The 19,639-nt window shown below is 48.0% G+C and overlaps 7 protein-coding genes across 7 annotated transcripts; 4 read left to right on the forward strand and 3 right to left on the reverse strand.

Moving 5' to 3' along the window:
* Positions 1–1,529: 1,529 nt before the first annotated feature.
* Positions 1,530–4,101, forward strand: F4813DRAFT_68570 (general substrate transporter). The gene is made up of 8 exons (XM_049248766.1): positions 1,530–1,793; positions 1,845–1,873; positions 1,926–2,024; positions 2,077–2,245; positions 2,386–2,836; positions 2,893–3,081; positions 3,145–3,458; positions 3,514–4,101. The coding sequence occupies exons 1-8, from the start codon at positions 1,730–1,732 to the stop codon at positions 3,741–3,743; spliced, it is 1,545 nt and encodes a 514-aa protein (XP_049100002.1). The 5' UTR covers positions 1,530–1,729; the 3' UTR covers positions 3,744–4,101.
* Position 4,102: 1 nt separating this feature from the next.
* F4813DRAFT_68428 (ATP synthase subunit C-domain-containing protein) lies at positions 4,103–5,961 on the reverse strand. Its single transcript, XM_049248765.1, has 5 exons — positions 5,611–5,961; positions 5,499–5,533; positions 5,346–5,437; positions 4,972–5,280; positions 4,103–4,915 (listed from the first exon to the last, which is right to left on the reverse strand). Exons 1-5 carry the CDS (start codon positions 5,669–5,671, stop codon positions 4,807–4,809), a joined length of 606 nt encoding a protein of 201 aa, XP_049100003.1. The 5' UTR covers positions 5,672–5,961; the 3' UTR covers positions 4,103–4,806.
* Positions 5,962–5,988: 27 nt separating this feature from the next.
* F4813DRAFT_68646 (nucleic acid-binding protein) lies at positions 5,989–7,771 on the forward strand. Its single transcript, XM_049248768.1, has one exon. It carries the CDS (start codon positions 6,283–6,285, stop codon positions 7,495–7,497), a length of 1,215 nt encoding a protein of 404 aa, XP_049100004.1. The 5' UTR covers positions 5,989–6,282; the 3' UTR covers positions 7,498–7,771.
* On the reverse strand, positions 7,607–8,210 carry F4813DRAFT_389302 (uncharacterized protein; the record flags this gene model as incomplete). Its single annotated transcript, XM_049246810.1, has 3 exons — positions 7,607–7,881; positions 7,939–8,084; positions 8,155–8,210. The coding sequence occupies 3 exons, from the start codon at positions 8,208–8,210 to the stop codon at positions 7,607–7,609; spliced, it is 477 nt and encodes a 158-aa protein (XP_049100005.1).
* A 1,536-nt stretch (positions 8,211–9,746) lies between these two features.
* F4813DRAFT_68652 (DNA/RNA polymerase) lies at positions 9,747–14,587 on the reverse strand. The gene is made up of 2 exons (XM_049248769.1): positions 10,042–14,587; positions 9,747–9,983 (listed from the first exon to the last, which is right to left on the reverse strand). The coding sequence occupies exons 1-2, from the start codon at positions 14,287–14,289 to the stop codon at positions 9,933–9,935; spliced, it is 4,299 nt and encodes a 1,432-aa protein (XP_049100006.1). The 5' UTR covers positions 14,290–14,587; the 3' UTR covers positions 9,747–9,932.
* A 156-nt stretch (positions 14,588–14,743) lies between these two features.
* F4813DRAFT_68666 (uncharacterized protein) lies at positions 14,744–17,685 on the forward strand. The gene has a single exon (XM_049248770.1). It carries the CDS (start codon positions 14,935–14,937, stop codon positions 17,098–17,100), a length of 2,166 nt encoding a protein of 721 aa, XP_049100007.1. The 5' UTR covers positions 14,744–14,934; the 3' UTR covers positions 17,101–17,685.
* Positions 17,686–19,549, forward strand: F4813DRAFT_68667 (nuclease S1 precursor). The gene is made up of 4 exons (XM_049248771.1): positions 17,686–18,665; positions 18,783–18,794; positions 18,865–19,051; positions 19,164–19,549. The coding sequence occupies exons 1-4, from the start codon at positions 18,270–18,272 to the stop codon at positions 19,439–19,441; spliced, it is 873 nt and encodes a 290-aa protein (XP_049100008.1). The 5' UTR covers positions 17,686–18,269; the 3' UTR covers positions 19,442–19,549.
* The last annotated feature ends 90 nt before the right edge of the window (positions 19,550–19,639 follow it).

A 19,639-nucleotide genomic window follows, 5' to 3' on the forward strand; every position in this document is an offset into this window, starting at 1 on the left:
CTGTGTGGATGAAAACGGATGTGAAGGTAGCCGAATTTGTACGTTCGTAATCAGCAATCATGTGTCTACATGCAGGATAAAATACATAGATCGCAAATGATTACCTATTAGATATACCCTATACGTCAGTGGTTATCTATTGTAGGTGCACGTAAAGAATAGGTAGGATGCTAAGAAGAAGAAAAAAGGCTCGAAAGTTCGGGAAGGAAGAAAGATTCAGGATCAGGTAATACCTGGGTAAATGATAAATGATATGTCAGCTGGATTAGCTAATATATCATGTTACGCCTGCATTTTGTTCCTGTACATAGGGTAGGTTAGGCAGGTAGTATGTATCTAGCCTGTGGACGTTACCTGTGGGATGCGGCTACGCTACCGATAACTGGGTACCTGGTCACAAACACCGAACCTGGTCCATTTATTTTTTATTTTTTACAAAGCTAATCCTTCCGAACTGTTTCCTACGATACCTATTTGGAATTCCAATCGCCGTAGATCCGGTGTCATTCGGCATCGCTAACGCCGCGATTCGGGACGCCATATTTCTATTCAGCCGATTATCTACCTTGGGGACGTCGGAATAACTGACTCCTCTATTTTAATAGCCGACGATGCCGGAAGACCGACTGCTCAGCTTTTAACGGAATCCTGCTCTTATTTTAACTAACTATTCCAACTACCATTCACATCCTTTCCCATAACCTTTTTAGTGTTTTCTCCTGCTTCGAAATATATGGAACTATATACGTACTCACCTGGTAAGTTTTTATCTCTATTTCATCTAGCTGGACTTTCCTGGAGAATTTCCCTGAAGAACTACCTACAATGCATGCTGTCGCCTTTGGCGCCTGGAGCTAGACATTAGAAATTAACGAGAATATTTGAATTATGCGGGCAAATTGAACCTCGTATGATTACATCATATTCGTTGACTTTATACTATTTCGATTCCGTATCCCCGTATGCTCCGGTTAGAAGCTTAGCCGCCTATGTTTGACCGGCGTTACCGAGTTTCATTGTCCGGGCTATTTTGGGAATACCCAACGAAACTAAATGATACAACTTACTCATTCCTGTGGGTGGCTTATCGATGTCCAATACACCGGCTTCGGTAATGATATTGTTTCTCAATACAATCGGTTACGGCTACTAAGATCTTACCTAGTCTCGCTCGGGAGGAACCCCTGAATCTAAGCGATAGAGTGTCAATACGGTGGGCACGTTGCAGTGGGTATACTTGGGGTGACTGAAGAAGAGCCATTGGGTTGAACCTGGTGAAAATATACTTGCGTCACTGTCGGAACAGCCGCCCAGTGCCAGGTTCATCATTAAGATTGGGTATAAACATGGGACTTTTTTACGGGATGGCTGAATGTGTCCCCGATCCCATTGAACCACCAAGGCGCGGAATACCGGAACACATTCCCCAAGTCTGCTGAGAGTCGACGACACTAGCTAGTAGCTAGATGAACAAGGCGTTTCTGGATTTCCAAGATGTCTATATAAAGTGATCACTAACGAGCCTTTTAGAAACACTTAGAGTCAGGATCCTATCGACAACTGGTTCAAAGCATAGTGAAAAGGGCGATCTTGTGGTATATTACCAACTAAAATACAGTGACTACTTCACTCTATCGGCATTGCTACTAACAGTGCCTCCTTTCTATCTAGTTCTCGGGTATCGTCTTGGCCAGTCTTACATCGACCCTCATATCCGCCATCCAATAATATGGCTTACTGGACTTCACCAAGCGGAAAGTGGCAGCTCACCTGCTTGACATTAGCCAACTCTGGTATATACTGTTCACCGCTATGTTGCTGATATATCGAGTAACATATGGCAGTCTCAATGGCACACTTTGGTTACGACCAGGTTGTTACTACCCGTGTTCCCCGTATTGATGATTAGCTCATAGCCAACTCAGGGGATATTTGCTGGCGCCCTCATATCGGCAGATTTTATCGAGACCTTTCCAGAAACCAAGGATCCAGCTATCTCGGGTATTACGTCTAGTTGTTTCTCTGTGGGTCGTGATGTTTGACAATGCTAATCACGGATGCTGACCATTGCATGAGCTCGGTGCTTTCTTCGGCTGCCTCGCATCATTCCTACTTGGTGATAGGCTGGGAAGGAAGAAGTCCGTCTATGTCGGGCTCGTGGTCAACGTTATTGGAGTAGTTCTGCAGATTGCAGCTTACCATTTGCCGCAGATGATCGTTGGCCGTATCATCAATGGGTTTGGCAGTAGGTTGACCCCTGGAGACTTGAGAGCTCTCCACTCTTGGCTCGTCCATTTGATCGAGAATCTGCTTAAAATTCTAGCCCGTTACATACGGTTCCGTCTAGTCACTTGTCGTTCCGTATATGCTAACCCCTTAGTTCAGTGGGGATCACCTCCTCAACTTGCCCTGTATTCGTTGCGGAGGCATCACCTACCAACATTAGGGGTAAACTTGTGGTGGTAGGTTCGTTGTGCATTACGGCGGGATTCTGCGTAGCAAACTGGATGAGTTACGTTTTATTTGATAGCAGTGGGGCATTCCAATGGCGGTTCCCCTTGGCTTTCCAGCTCGTATACCCAGCCGTTGTAGTAACATTTCTACCGCTTACCGTTGAGTCACCGCGATGGCTATTGCTACGAGGAAGATTCGAGGAGGCTCGAGTAGCTCTCGCTCAGCTCCGAGGATTATTACATAACCTCGATGATAAGAATTTGAAGGACGACCTTAGTTCTATTCAGAATGCCCTTGAGAAAGAACGCGAGGCTCGTGTGCCTATGGTGGATGTTGTACTCGGCCGAGATCCACTACAGAATGTTCGCCGTTTAGTGCTAAGGCAAGTCGCCTTACAAGCACACCGGGCTAATCCGCCACGATGCTGACCCTTTAAAGCTGCGGGACGCAGCTAATGCAACAGTTCAGCGGCGTTAATGCCTTGGGCTACTACCTTCCTACTCTCTTAATTGAGTCGGTAGGGGTTTCTAGTTCATATGCGAGGTTATTGGCCGGAGCAAATGCCAGCCTATACTTGGGTGCGGCTTTTCTGTGTCTGGTTCTAGTCGACCTGATCGGAAGACGCAAGTAAGACCCATACTCCACATCTCTCTGCCTTACCGGCAAGCAGTAATGCTTATGGTTCCATAGACTTATGATGTACGGTTCAATTACGACCGGATCTTGCTATTTCGTTGCCTCCATGACACTGAGAGAGGCTGCTATTCATCCGGAAAACAAGTCTGATCTTGGCAAAGTAACGGTGGCTATGTTCTTTCTTTATTATTTCTGCTACGGTACCAGTTTTGCCAAGGTCCCCTGGGTTTATAATTCTGAAATCAATAGCCTCGGGTGGCGGACAAGGGGAGCTGCCGCCGCCACCGCAACGAATTGGTTAAGCGGTTTCGCCATAGTACAGTTCACAAAGGCGGGTGTGGATAACCTTGGATGGAGGTTCTACCTTCGTAAGGGCTCGTCTATCGAGTACTATGTCAGAGTCTAACCTTGTGCACTAAATAGTCTTTGCGGTATTCTGCTGGTCATACCTACCTATTGTATTCCTCTTCTATCCAGAAACCTCCCTTCGAACACTCGAAGATATGGACGAGATATTCGAGCGCCATAGAGGCCTATTTGTGTTTAGGGACAAAGCCCTTACCCAACGAAACCGCCCGCAAGAATTTACAGAGGCCGAACAGAGGCGCATTACTGAAACCTCTCCGCTCGCTGAGGCATTTCGGAGCGTCTGAATTATAACATACCGTCCAATATTCACCATGGACGTTAGCGAACTACCGCTGATGGATGATTATAATTATTCGTACGTGGGAAATTCGCTTCTACCCTATGATGATATGTCTTGGACATAGCACCTGCTTAAACAAAGGGACGAGTGGACTTGAATTGGTCTCACTTTAGAAGTAATGATATACCTGAACAATCCTCGTTTTATATTTTCAATAGATCTTAGCCTTAGGCACCATCTATCTCTTTAGTCGACACAACGACACATCTAGCACGAATATAGAAGCATAGGCCATTTTGACGATTGCCATTATCTCCTGAAATGAAAATTTGATACATTTATAAACCCGAGTAGTTCGGCTAGCTAGGGATTAAATTTACGCCACGGATTTATGACTCTTCTCTTAACCTACCTATGTGTTTCTTGCTCCTTCAATCACACATAGCCTACTTCAAATGAGGTCAGAGTGTCACATGGACGGACTGCTTGAGTGGCGATCGCCTAAGCTTGCTATTTAGCCTACTTGGAATATTGACTCATAAGCTATGAGTTACAACTCCTTGTATCTCTCATCTACCTTTGCTAGGAATACGTTCAATTATGCATATATGATACTGAGTACCTAGGTTAGATACTTGGGAGTATTGCTTCGCATCTTAGACGTTATGTGCGTCGTAAAGCCCTAAAGGAATACACTCTGTATGAATACTGGATGTGTCCCAATATCTGATATATAGTACTTCTCTCTAGATTATTGTAGTTCTAGCGAACCGGTAGCCTTATTGATCTCACTCCAGCATAACATGAGATGGTTTGGCAAGTGGCAGGTACCGGTTCGGTCTACTCGAGGCTCTGGCCTCTTATAGATTTTTGTGTGGGGTCTATTCCAGCAGCCCCTGATGAACTGTGATCACTCTCGGTTGTCATAATAGTACATACAATAGTTCACAAATGGACAAACCCGTGACTTTCCCCAATTTGAACCCGTCTTTCCGAACGCCAACAATCCTTGATCGATTGTGAATGCATCTCTTCTTACACTGTATTCCATCAATACATAATCAAGATTAGATCTCGCCGAAGTCGTTTGCCTTGCTGGATACGAGGAGACCGACGATCAAACCGAAGAGACCTAGGACGGAACTGAAGATTTCGATGACGAGAATCTTGACGAAACTGACAGCTCTCGTTAGCATTCCTGTATGATCGAGGGGAATAGAGCTGAGGCATACAGAGAAGGATCCGCTGCATCTGCTAGAGCAGCTCCACTGCCGTTGATGCCAACGGCAACACCGCAAACCAGGTTACATCCTCCTACCGTCACTCCAGCCCAGAACAAGGCGAAACCGGTATAGTAACTGTTGGGGTCGAACACCTCGTCGGGGCTCGCGTAGTTGACCTTGGAGGAGAAAACGATGGCCATGATGACGCCGTAGATGGCAACAACTTCGCAGAAGATGATGGAGATCAAGTTCTTGGTTCGGATTCGAGGGGCCTTAACACCACCACCGAGGATGGAAGAACCCGTGATAAAGATACCCCTGAGCACTTGTCAACCGTGATACGTTCGATTGGGATGATAGCTTGAGCTGGGGGTGTGCCATACCATGCTGCGCCGACGACTGATAGACCAATGCAAAGCGCAATACCTAGATCCGCCCATACGTACGGCGATACCGTTTCGAGGAAAGCTCCGACCTAGAAGAGACATGTAATTAGGATATGGTGTAATTATTCATTGCGTGTTACCGAGACGAACATTAAAGGATTCACCGCTGCCGGTAAAGAGCATGTCTACAAACAGTCAGCCTCTCAATGTCAATGCCAATCTTCATCTTACACACGCTCTTCGGCGCGAATGTTTCACATACACAATCCAACAACTGTTATGAAAGAGGTGAGACCTCCAGCGCCGTATGTTAGAGCGCCCATATTTGTAGAATTCGGGTACGGGTACGAGTAATTGTTTAGTAATTCCGGGGTAATTTTGGATGGAGGTTGTCGACACAGCTCAAGGGGAGAGCTAATGAATGTTAAGGAAAGTCGCGATTGACGTTTATTAGTAGGCTGCGTTTTCTACAAGCTTTGGAGAGCTTTGGGGCTTTGGGGTTGCAGCCGCGCAGCCCGTTGTTACATCCCTGGAACTGGAAGCGTTAGGTGGACCCCGGCCCGATTTAGTTCCGGCTTTCCAACTTTGAATGCAATTAATCCTAACTAAATACTTATAATTCAATTAACAATAATCTTACGTGATCAATTATCACCCCGCCTTATCAAATAACCTAAATCCTAGGTTAAATGAGTCAATTGTCAATTCGATGGAGGGGCACTTAAACTTGAAAGCTTCAAAAAATTCATGTTGAACCCCTCTATTATTACTTGACGCCAAACTCCTACTTCTCAACACCATATTTCTCTGCGACCCTGTCTGAGTCGCAGCTGGGTAAAAAGCCATCAAGCCATCAAACCATCAAACCATCAAGCTGTCACTGCTTCGCGCTATTCGTCCTCTTTCACGAGGCATCTCTTTCCGAACCTTCACCATGGCCGCCCTTGATTCCCAGAAGCTCACTCCTACCGAGGAGACTGAGGTTCAACAATGGATCACCACTTCGGAGCGGCTGAAGAGCTCGCCATCAGACATATCAATTCTCGAGAAGCTCAACTCTCACCTGACTTCTCGAACCACCCTTCTCGGCACCAAGCCCTCAAAGGCTGATGTCGCCATCTACGAGTCCCTGGCTCCTACCGTTAAGTCGTGGACCCCTGAGCAGCGAACCGGCGAACAAGGTCACCCTCATATCCTCCGTCACCTCGACTTTGTCCAGAACTCTGGCGTCTTTGGTCTAAACGTGAACGACGCGGACAAGATCAAGGTTGACCTTGACGAGGTCCTTTACGTCAAGCCGCCCGTCGACGCGAAGGCTGAGAAGGAGCGCTTAAAGAAGGAGAAGGCTGCTGCTGCTGCCGCCACTACCGGCGGTGATAGCGGGGTTACTGCGACGTTAGTTGACCGAACGAAGGCAGCGGCCGAGGCTGTTAAGGATGCAGCCGTTGAAGCGGGTAGCAAGGCCGCAGCCGCAGTGGGCGTTGTCACCGAGAAGCCTAAGAAAGAGAAGAAGGAGAAGGCCCCCAAACCCCAAAAGGCTCCGGCCGTTACTACGCCCCCGTCGCCCCATCTAATCGACCTCCGAGTGGGCCACATCCTGAAGGCTATCAAGCACCCGGAAGCCGATAGTCTGTTTGTTTCTACGATTGCCATGGGCGACAAGCCCGGCACCGAAGATACTACCGAGTACGAAGGCCAGGTATGCCGGACTGTCTGCTCTGGCTTGAACGGTTTGATTCCTCTAGAAGAGATGCAAAACCGCAAGGTTGTCGTAGTCGCCAACCTGAAGCCCGTCAAAATGCGGGGAATTAAGTCATGCGCCATGGTCCTAGCCGCGTCACCGAAGTTGAAGGAGGGCGAGGTGGATGACCACAAGGGACCCGTCGAGCTAGTTACTCCGCCTCCCGATGCGAAGACCGGTGAGCGCGTGTGCTTTGACGGATGGAGGGGCGAGCCCGAGGGCGTTCTCAACCCCAAGAAGAAGGTCTGGGAGACATTCCAGCCCGGATTTACTACGACGGACAACTTGGAAGTCGCTTTCGACGGTCACTTGGTCAAGGAGGCGGGTAAAGAAGAAATTGGAAAGCTAACTACGGCTAGTGGAGGCGTGTGCACAGTCCCAAGTTTACAGGGGGCTACAGTACGATAATCGCAAAATTTACACAGCGGTCTAGAAATCAATAATTAAGCTGCATTGAAGAGCTACAGACTACACTTCTTTTCCCCTCAGTTCCTTAGATTCCGACCTTCCTCTCTTGCTAATTCTCAAGAGAACCGGGCGTGTTCCACGGCGGGGTCTCGATCGTCACGGATGTAATAGTAGGCGTACCAGCACATCCGGTCGTGTAGGTGATCCATTCGGTTGGGATAGGGCAAGGATTGCAAGTCGGACACGCGCCGTTGGCTACATACGATGTTGACGTCGTCGGGCAGCAGTCCGTAGAACATGGCACGGTAACGCTTGAGACCTTGATGTAGAGCGGGCAGATTGCATCTGTTGGCCTGGGTGCGCATGATAGAGTAGGGCAAGTAGCTGGACATGTAATCAGTAACTTGCATGTTAAATGCTATTCTACAAGGAGGGCCTTACAGGACTGGATCGTTCTGGTGTAAGTGTAGCATTCGTGAGTCTTGACCCAAGCAGTGGTGTGCTCAAAGTCGTCCATCGTAGTTGAGCAGTGTCCGGGGATCGTCGGGCTAGGTACTTCTGCTACGGGGGATGCTGCTGCTACATTGCTGTGACGTTTTTATGTTAATTCATGTTGTTGTCGAGGTAGATGTTACGAGCAGGTGGTGGGTGACTTACCAGAAAGCCAGCAGTGCGGCAGCTCCGGAGATAAGAGCTCGAGGTGAGAACAACATTGTTAAGATGTGATTATGTAGGCGAATTTCACTTGATGAACTTAGTTTAAGCAAATCAATCTTATGGGATTGTTGATGAAGGGGAGGAGTCAAGCTTCTCTTTTTATACCTGATACGATATGCGTGTACGTACATATATAATATGTATATAATATACAACCATAAACACGAGCCTCGACGCCACTCCCTTCCCCTATCCGTTGCCAAGAGGAACAAGAAGAAGAAAAGAAAAAAAAAAAAAAAAAAAAAAAAGCAAATCACAAGATCAAGCCAAAGCCAGCCAAGGAGCCTTAGGAGGAGGGGGGCTGACATGAAGGGAGTAGGACTCGGTTCGTCCCTTCCGCTTTCCTCGCTATTTCTCGAATGAGAAAGCTGGGGTCGGTGTACATACATACGGGCATATTTCATCTCGCGTCGCACGGGGAGATCCTGCTTTCCTGCTACCGCGGTTCACCCCTTTTATGTATACATGTATGTACTTAATGTATACATCATACAATTAATGTAAGTTATGTCCATATTATGTATGTACATAATACAGTGTATGCACCCACGTACCAGGAGAAGACATGGAACGAGCATATGGAAAGGGGAAAGAATAAAATATGTAAAAAATAAAAAAATAAAGTTATGGTCCCCCTAACAAGCTACAAGGGGAATAATTCTACGATACGATGATGGCTGAACCGCCTCACCTCAGCCCTACCTCGTATGTAGGTATGTATGTATGTATGTATGTATGTATGAGCTCACCGCATCTCGGTTCCGGTCTAGAGCGTCAGCCAATGAGACGCGGGGATGGCTGCGTCTAGGCTGCCGTTTCCAAGCTCTCCTCATTTCTTGGTCCGCATATCGACCGGCCGGGAAGGACGCTTAATCCTGGTTGAGGTAGATACATACCTACCTACCTATGTAACCTAGAAATGAGCGCATACATACCTAACCTAGGTACATACATACCTCTTAACCTAGTCACAACACTTGTTCTCCTCTCCCCGCAAATCAGGTATATACATACCTACATTACATAGGTACATACCTACATATCGAATGCGACACATCTAAAAATATACATCTGCTTTGAATACATTATGTACCTACCTACCTACACATACGCGACCCCGGATATTAAACCTACCTAGCTAGATCCCATAGGCTGGTCTACATAGGACCTCGCTTACCTCGTAGCTGCAGTGTGATAAATAGCCTCAATATTCTCTCACCTCTTGGATGTTGCACTGCGTCCCATGCTGAGATCCGCACAGGAGAAGAACTGCTGACTTCATTTCGCTCTTGTGCTCGGGAGTACACAATAGCCTATCAACAGAATGGGATTTTAGTCTTGTTATGATCGTAAGACATGGATAGATACCTAGATAGGTTAATATTTTCGATTTGACTGCTGTTAAATTTGTACACTATTGGAGTGGATGACTCTCGTTTTGTTCCCATCCGTCCCTAATTTGTCCCGTAGTCCATCCTCCAAGACTACCTCCTCCCGTGTACTATACAGATTGATACAAGAGCCTCGATACAGGAGCCTCGTATATACAATATAATGCCTCTATGCTCCTAGTCATCCGCCATGCGCTACTAAGCACTTTTTTATCACCAACAAACGCCCCATGATGCATTCGCTCATAATGTAATAAACATAATCATAACGCCATCGACCTTCGAGCCATCGTAAAAACTCGGGCTCCTTGCCGAGTTCGCCCAAGCTCACGAGAAGAAATACTGGCTAGCTCTAAGCCGACTGACATCGAATTCGCCCTGAGAATACTAATTAGCCTTATGCTCGTCTGCTAAATCAAATACCGGAATAACTAACCTTTTTAGGCACCTCGGGGAAAGCAACCGGAAGCCACACGTTGATCATTCTAGGCTTGGTCTTGGCCTTTGCTTTAACTGCTTTTTGGCCGCTTTTGCTGAGCTCTAATTCGAAACGGCCCATTGTCACTCCAGCTAGAAGCTGCTCCGTCGCTTCTGGCGTCGAGAAATTTGTGTCCGATTCGGTAGCTTCATCGGCATTGACGGGTTCTGAAGCTAATGCTAAATCGTCCTCGTCGTTTTCGTCGGCTGTTTCCATTGCGTTGGCTAGTATCTCTTTTACATCAGGAATGTCGCCTAATGTCATGCCTTCCATATCTTCCGCACTAGACAAGGGCTGAGGGGCCGACAACTCTTCAAAGATGCTAGCAGGCGTCTGCATTTCCCGGCCTTTCTTGATCTCCTCAGGGTCTGAAGATGCCAATAATCGCATTCTCTCTCGCTCCTCGAGGAGTTCATCTTTCACGCTCGATTTCTTCGTCTTGCGAAGTTCAACTATCAATTTCCCAACCTTACTACCTCGTTCGAGCTTAGATAGATAGAGAGAACCTTTGTGTCGGGCCTCAAATTCGGATGCAAGGCGTCCGATGACATCGTCGCTGTGTATACGGATGAAACTGTCCCGAAGCACATCGTTCATAACGTCAACATCAGAAGCGTGTGTCCAGAAGGAATCGTGTACAGCCGCAAATGAGAGACCACGCTCATTACACTGTAACGCGGAGAGCAGCATGTGGCTAGCATCCAAAGAATGGATGAAGTTAGGGGGGAAAGCCTGCAATTGCTTCCGTCGATTGACGGGATCCGAACGCTCGGGAACTTGCAGGGTAAGATCCTGCATCGAGGTAGTGATCACACGAGTTCCAGCTTTGCGGTATGGTTGGACAATAGGCATGCGGAGGGGGGTCGTCCAGATGACTGTCGATCTGAATTGACTGAGGATCTCATCGGTACTGTTCATTGGCTTTGACGTCTTCGCCTTACGTGTTGTCTTAGGCGCTGGCGCTTCTCCATTGGCAATTCGATCTATCTGCTCTGGGGTCAGCGCACGGCAGACTCTGCCGGCGCACTCTCCGAGCCAGTATTGAATATCATGAGCTCCGCGAAACATAGTAGATAGTGCCTTAAACACTTTCGTAGCGACGTAAGAAGCGAGAATAGCTACCGGTATGCCTGTTTCTTGTCGGATATTGGGATAAGCCGCATCGAGTTGTTTTTGTACTTGGGCTTTGGCGCCAATAAAGGTAACACCGTACACATTGGTCATGACAGTTTGCTTCACCACTTTTCTTGTTATTTTGCCATCAACCGCCTTCGCGATGACATTATCGCCATTTTCTAAATCCTTCGCGATTCCTTCCTTTACTAGGTCGGCTACTGCAGAATACACATCTGCGGGGCGGTCTCCGGGTTCCAGATTCACTTGTTGGGCGCCCCAAAGGTCGCCACCGAGAGCCGCATAATGCTGCAGTCCGTTGCATGTACCATCTTGGTGAACCGGGAGGTGAGACACGAATTTAGTGGGATCAGGAGATTCGAGAGCCGCCTTCAGTTCGAAAGAAGTTGCCAGGCATTGCCATGCATCCTCGGCCTGGAGCCACCACCGGCCCCCTGTTAGAGGATTGGCGACAGAATCGTAAATATCGGCAAGGTGGTCCGTCACGAACGCTTCTCGCTCCTTCAAGCTCGCCTTATCGTAGCCAAAAACATTTGCTAAGTGGATCTTAAGCCATCGCAACCCATTCTCGCCAAGCTCCTTCCCCTTGGCAAAACGAAGCAAGCCTCGTGTATGGTCTGCGCCCATATGGTTGAGATAAGTTGGGATCGGATAAGCTCGGCCCCGGAAGTCCATGTTATGCGGGAAATAAAAGGTCTGGTCTTTGAAGGCCCTGGCAATTTCAAGTTGGAAATTCATGAAACAACGCTCGGAGTGTAGACCTGACTTTTCGTTCTCTACAGCCTTCACGGCGTTCAGCCACTCCCGCCGCTGCAGAGGATCATCAGATGCTTCTGGTTCTGGGGGTACGGGAATTTGGGGATCCAATGGAGGAATGTTTGCTATCGGCTCGCCACTGTTCCACGCTTCAAGCATTACATCGAAGACAGGTCTGTTAATTCTCCATCCTGTTCGACCAAGAACATCCAAACCTTTGCTCACCTGCTCCATGTCTCCCCTCTCTATGGCTGCTTCGGCATACACCTTTTGGTCCCTCTCGCCGTTCTTGACTCGTACAAGATAGGCAGGAAATTCAATGAATCCCCCTTTGTCGAATTTCGTCCAGGGTTCCGGCTCGACAAGCATAGGTAGGTGCCTGGCAAGGAAATCCGCAGGAGGCTCTCGCTTCATAATTTCAACCAAGAATTTGTTCGGCATGACTAGCCCAATCTTCTTTCCTTTTCTGTTTATCGTAGTATGAGCCATAGCAGGTTGCTGCTGACTAACGGGAATCTTGGTTTCGGGGTGCTCCCGGACCACATGCATTTTTGCTGTATCTATCAAAGCAGATAGTAGAATAACGGCGACTTTGGTTTTAATCAACGGAGGCCACGACTTAACCTCGAAGAAAGGTGCCTCCACGACATTAGATTCCGTCTTAGAATCAGCTGTGTCGGCCGCCTTAGAATCAGTTGTGTCGGCCATCTTAGAACCGGCTGTGTCGGCCGTCTCGGTCGGTGGCTGATCTGTCGATGAGCTTATTGCACTCTTCTGTTTAAGCTTTAGTATATTATTCCGGGCTTTATTTTTACGCTTAGCTTCCTCTATGCGTTTCTGCCGTATCATATGTTTAATATCCTCCTCTACTGCCTTGGAGATATGGCTGAGCAAAGTAGATAGCTGAATACCCCCGTCGACACCTACAGATGACATGGCATTTAAAACGCTAATAATTGTGACTGCGGCTAGCCTCGTCGGTGTTGATTGCGCTAGGAAGGGGGCATATAAGCAGCGATCCCGATCCGCATCATTCTTTCGTTCTCGGGTTTCTGAGACTTCAAATAGCGTGAATTCCTCCTGTAGCCTGCTTTCTAGAGCACATTGCCATTCATATAGTTGGGAATTCAAGGCGCTCGTAGACAACGATGTGTTCAAGCCCATTTTCATGAGCGTCTGGTTTTCTTCTTTCCATCGTTTAATAGCAGCATCAACACAATCATGCTCTAGCCGAGCCTGAATTTCCCGTCGCTCTGCGTACGACAACTTCGAAAGATCCCGTCCCTCAACCTTGGAAAAGAAAGACAAGACGCCGCGTAGTGATTTGAGGCCTAATCCTTTCTGAGGTACGGCTAAAACTTCGGGCGTATCATCCACCTCCGTTTTAGTCTCAGAAAGGTCTACCGATTCAGCTGAGCTAACTTCCGTGTCTAACGGCTGCGATTCCTCGTCTTGTAGCGAAGGCGCCCAGTCTTCCAGGAGACCAGAAGCGGGCTGATAGATGCTGGCGATGATGCCGACGTCTTGCTGGGTCAAGATATCCTCTTCCGATAAAACTTGATATATAGCATCCCCAGGCATCATATCCATGTACCGGGCCACATGCCGTTCTAGTCGTGTTCCTTGACTCGATAAGAGCGAAATCTTCAACATGCAAGCGATGGTCTCGGGTGTTTGAGGAATATTTTTAAATCTAATATTTACCTCGTACCAGTTATGTAAAGACTGAGCCCATTCGGGGTCTGGTTGTTCAAAAGCTTTGTCAATGGCTGCGCGAAGGTATTGGTTGTGAAGCTCAGTCATGGGAGAACCCTGTAGGGCGCCGCTGTCACTAAGGCGAGTAATGACAAGAGCCGCTCTATCTAGCTTGCCGACCTGTAAGCACGCATCAAAAACCGAAAGCATCTCATCGACACCACCAGGTATGCCATGGTTGTTAATCCTGGAGCGAGGAAAAGGATCCTCTGCGGGTTTGACGAGCAATGGCGAAGAAGGGTCGAAGGGTCGTATATCGTATAAACGAGGAGGAAATAGCGGATGCATGTAATTTTTAGAGAGTTGGTCGTAAGGAATTCCATCTTTTCGAAAAGGGTCGATCATAGTCGTAGCCAAAGACCTCTGGAAGATTGACCCATGAGTGTCCTGCGAGCTCTTTCTCCTCCTCGGTAGCAATTCGACTCGGGTAGTTAAAAGTCTACGACTCGACGTACGGAAAGAATGGAGTGGCGGGTGTCTAGCAACTAATTGTGGTCGCCTCACTGCATTGAGTCGAGGTAAGGAAAGGCTCTGTCGAGCCGGAAGAGGTCGCACAAGCATCGCGACAGCTTGGGTATGGGTTAGGTATTTTGGAGGAGGGGAAAAGGAAAAGCTATTCCCAACAGGCTCTTTTAAAAGCTGCCGAGAATTTTGCTGAACTATTATTATAACATGAAGTTTGAAGGAATAGGTAAAACCGACGAGGCGATCCTATATGTACGAACCCAGCCTATGTAGGTAGGAAGAAAGACCCGACTCAAGGTCGAATTTGAAAGGGATGATTAAGTATTTGGGAGGCAAGCTTTTTCACCAAGATCCAGCTTCAAAATTTTTGCCATTGCGAACGTATTTTTTTTAGTCCCCCTCAGTTAGGCTTAGATAAGTGCGATAAGAATTGATAGGAATTGATAGGTATCTGAATTGGTAGCTTATAATTGGCTTAAAGCTTATAAATGCCCCACTTAGAAAATCTAACAACCGAATTCGCCTCCATTAAAGTTAGACCCTACCTAGGTACTTACCTAAGGTTAGAGGTTATTGGGTATTCATTCACATTAACGTCTTAACTTACGGACTTAACCTTATTCCGAATTATTATATCAAGACTAGAGGTCAGTCAAATTCATTGACTACCGGTATAAAGCCTAGAATAAAGGGTCGGCAACCACATATTTTTTATCATCTTGACATCATCCAGCCGACGACATGGTAACTCGACATGCAGTAGCCACAGTGGCCTGCTCTCACTGCCGTCTGGCTGCTTTGAAATTATTTGCTTGTTCTACGAATACTTTGCCCACTATAAGACCTAGTCCTTTACAATGTCGACCGCGACTAGTTACTGGGATGCCAATTCGGGCAGTCTCATCTCGGTTATCTCAAAATGACATCTCAAATAGCAAGGTGTCGACCGAAATAGACCAAGAAAAGGACGACATATCTGATGATAAAAGTCATGAGACTACCGCGGAGAGCACGAGTCTAACTAGTACCCCTTGGTATCTTCAAGTCGAGCCTCCAAGACATGTGGCTACTATTGAGCCGCCGCCATTACCGGAAGTTCCTTCAGAATCTCCGGAGATCATTAGCTCATTATTAAAATATGTTTCCGAGGAGTTGGGCCTTGACGAACTTTCTCTGTTAGATCTTAGGGAACTAGACCCCCCAGCAGCACTAGGCCCGAACCTTTTCATGTTGTTTGGCACAGCACGGAGTGAGCGCCATCTCAACGTATCCTCTGGGCGGCTGTTACGATGGCTACGAGCTAAGCATCATATCTGGGCTCACGCTGACGGCTTGCTCGGACCAAATGAGCGTAAGACAAAGCTGCGTCGGATAGCTAAGCGGGCGAAGCTCCTGGGGGGTGTTGAGGATACCGATGACGGCATTAGAACTGGCTGGATATGTGTTAATTTAGGGACCATAGACCAGGGCAAAGAGGAGTCTGCGGTTGTTGCCGGCGATGGGCGTGTTGCCGGTTTCGGTGCCGCTCAAGATGGATCTACAATTGTCGTTCAGATTATGACAGAATCTCGAAGAGCCGAAATGGGCCTCGAAGCTTTGTGGAAACAAAGTATAGGTCAACCCATCGAAATCGTCGTAAAGTCGGAGCACAAGCCCGTGGAACTGGATCATAGGCCTACAAAGCCTGAACATAGGCCCATAAATTTTGAGCACAGGCCCATAAAATCGCAGCATAGGCGGCCAAAGTCAGAGGTGAAGGATACGGAAGACCTCCACCCATTGGAGAAGGCTATTCTCGCCAGTTCGCGCCGGCATACAACTACTGGAAACAATCCCTTCAACGACACGTCAAGTAAACCGCCTTTTGAGCAGACACGGTTTTATTCAACACATCGGACGATCGGAGATGAAGCACCGGTGATCAAGTCACTGTTTAATATCGAATCGGAACAGGCACTTGAGCAGAGTCTAAAATTTGATGTTCATCAGAAATCCAGTATTCTATCTCTACTAGAAGCTCGGCTTGGCCATCCATCTGTCATTTCTACTTCAGATGAAGGGCGATCCTTCTCGAAGTCTTTCCTTCGATTATCCCAGCTTGCGTGCCAGGGCCTCCATCCATCTGAAACCTGGGGGTTTCGTCTCGCAGTTCACACGAAGGCATGTGAGCTTGGTATAAATAATCTTACTGAGTTGCCAAACGACATATGGCAGTTGGTCGAAGAAATGTGCCTTCATGGCATCCTTTTCACGCGGCAACAGTGTCTGCAGCTTTTGACGTGCATTTACAGCTCGGATATAGGGGGTTTAGATGAACAAACGAGACTGGCCCTACTACTCTTGAAAACAGTTCAGCAACGTGGGAAACCAGTCCTCGCTAGTGATATTATCGTCACTATTATCGAAGCAGCAGCTCGATCTTATAACCGATCCGCGTCTCAAGATTACATACAACTCATGAAGCGACTAGAAGACGTTTTGGTGCAAGCGGATTTATCCCAACTAGAGGAACCACAGATCATGAGACTCATGAAAGTATACATCGAAATACGTGATTGGAAAAGATTTCGGAACGTATGGGGCATACCTGCGAGGCACCTACGCCCGCGCTCGGCAGCTATGTATATTCATGCCTATAATCTGGCATCCGCTACGGGTTCACATTCGGTTTGTAGAGCGATGCTAAGATGGTGCTTTCAGGAGATGCTCTCAGAGAACCCGCCTGTGCTACCTCGTGGTGTAGTGCTAGATGCTATTAAAAGGTGCATTGATATAGCTGATAAAACTGCCCAGGAGATCTTCACGTCCATACTGAGAAATCCCCATTCTCACGAAACTCGAAGAGGAAAAGAATTCGTCAGGCTTTTGAGTAGCATACATTTGATAAATCAGACCGGTGTGCGATAGGCTTAAGGATGGACGATGTACAATCTTAGAGTCAACATCGGCATATAAACCTACAAGTTAACTCGTCTCCATGGCCATTTTGGAAGTTGTCGGCCAAGATTTACGAAACCAACGTATCTTCCATGCAAGTTAGTTGAATATATTAAACCTATGACCTCTCTTGCTTTCGCACGAGGTCGTACAGGTGATTCGTTTTCACTCTTCAGTTCGATTCTCCAGCTGCGTCAATCATAACAACCTTCCCTTTCCGGAAACCCTGGTCTCCATTGTATATCCGCTGAATCGTAAGCATGGATGTGGGCACGCTGGCGTGTTGCGTTAGTTCAAACCGTATACCCCGGCTTCTATACCTAGACCCCATAATCCTGCTTCGCTGAACCTGACGACAATAATAATCAACTGACCTACAATCAACACGAACCCAAGCATATATACCTAATTTCCAACTGCGATATATAAAAGTCTACGCCAAGATCAACTACCGAAATATCCCAAGTCGGTTTTCCTCCAGAAGGTCCTTAACCGATTTGCGGGAGGGATTAGAACTTTAGATCCGCACCTCACCGAAGTCCAACTAAGGCAGGTCACAGACAGCGGGTCTGGACTAAAAGGGCAAGCTCTCTGGCACGAATGAGCCAACCACTATCGCGGAGACCATCCTCAGCAACGTCAAGGAATACCGGTTCCTGGCCAACGTGCCTTGCTTGATTGGATGCGCCCCGAGATAAGGGTTATCCGTGGCGACGATCCCGGCTCGATGCTACCTCGAATCTACCCACGACGCAGCTGAGTGGCGATCAGAACAGCCACCTTCTGTAAACTTGGTGTCGTTCGACGCTAGATTCGCGCCGTGTTGCTGGATGTATGCTACATCTCCGTTATCTCTCATCTTATATCGAGGGCTTGGAGAGAGCTTGGGAAGATAATTGGTTTGCTTGGTGTGGGTTTTGTTAAATCAAGTTGATACCCGGGTGTATATACCTACATATACCGACATACACACGTGTAAATAAGTGAAGATGAGGTTGGACTAGGTGGGGTGGTTACTTGTGTATATAATATCTTCATATCATATCTTGGCATCCTGACTTGTCGTCGTCGTCTTTCCTGTCACTACAATATATCCAAACCGTAAGAAGGAAATTAACTAGGTACCTAACTTACTCACCATGACGCGCATCGCATCTCTCGCCCTCCTATCCGTCGCCGCCCTCCCCGGCGCCATGGCCTGGGGCGCCATGGGCCACGAGACAGTCGCCTACGTCGCGAGCAACTACGTCAGCGCATCCACCAAATCCTTCTTCCAGGACCTGCTGGGCGACACTTCGGCGGACTACCTAGCCGGCGTGGCGGCCTGGGCCGACAGCTACCGGTACACGAGTGCGGGCAAGTTCTCGGCGTCGTTCCACTATATCGACGCGAATGATGACCCGCCGTCCAGCTGCGGTGTCGATCTGGACCGCGACTGCGGCGCTGAGGGCTGCATCGTGCGCGCTCTTCAGAACTACACGACTATTCTGATCGGCCAGAAGGCGAGCAATGCTAATCTGCAGATTGCAGCCAAGGTAAGCACATCTACCTACTACTTCGTACTCTACTCTGCTTCAGAATATCCTGCTCGGACGGGTATACTCGAGTACCTACGTAGATAAACCAGTATTAACGAGCGCAATTAACTATAGATGATCATCCACGTAAGCAATTACCAAGGGGACGTCAGACGAAGTAGCGCACTGAGACGGGGGAATTAACATGGCATGGCAGTTTGTCGGTGATATAGGACAGCCTTTACATTGCGAGGCTTTAGAGGTCGGCGGTAACGACATCGACGTGCAATACGACGGCGACGACACAAACCTGCACGCGGCTTGGGACAGCAACATCCCCGAGTCGATTTCCGGCGGGTCCTCGCAGTCGTCGGCGAAGTCATGGGCCTCGGACCTGATTAAGGGTAACGTACCTATCTCTTCTCTCTTCTCTAACCCCATCCGCTCCTCTTTTCTTCATCCCCCCTATTCCGGATAAAAAAACAGCTACGCCCCTCTAACAACCATCCCCCTTAGAAATCGACTCCGGCTCCTACAAATCCCAAGCAGCAAGCTGGGTCAGCGGCCTCAGCGTCGCTTCGACAGCCAAGCAGACGTCGACGGCGCTGAAGTGGGCTACCGAGAGCAACGCGTACGTGTGCTCGACGGTCCTGGCGGACGGCGTAAGCGCGGTCGAGAACAAGGACTTGAGCGGCCAGTACACGACGACCGCGCAGCCCGTCGTCGACCTGCAGATAGCCAAGCAGGGGTACCGGCTTGCGAAGTGGCTGGACGCCATCGTCGCTGCAATTTGATAGGTTTGAGATCCTAGAGAGGCTAGGGTGGATTACGATGGTCCGAGTTATCGTAAAGGTGACAAAAGAAAATGGAAAAAGAAATGGGATTCTAAGTGTACCTAGGTATCTATCTATCAAATGCTGATGCTACCTGACTCATCCTCGTTGATCTACGCGATGCATGTCTTTTCGAGACCTCTAACCTACTCTAATGTG

The sequence above is a fragment of the Daldinia decipiens genome (assembly GCF_022478715.1).
Source record: "Daldinia decipiens strain CBS 113046 unplaced genomic scaffold F4813scaffold_15, whole genome shotgun sequence".
Taxonomy (NCBI): Eukaryota; Fungi; Ascomycota; class Sordariomycetes; order Xylariales; family Hypoxylaceae; genus Daldinia; species Daldinia decipiens.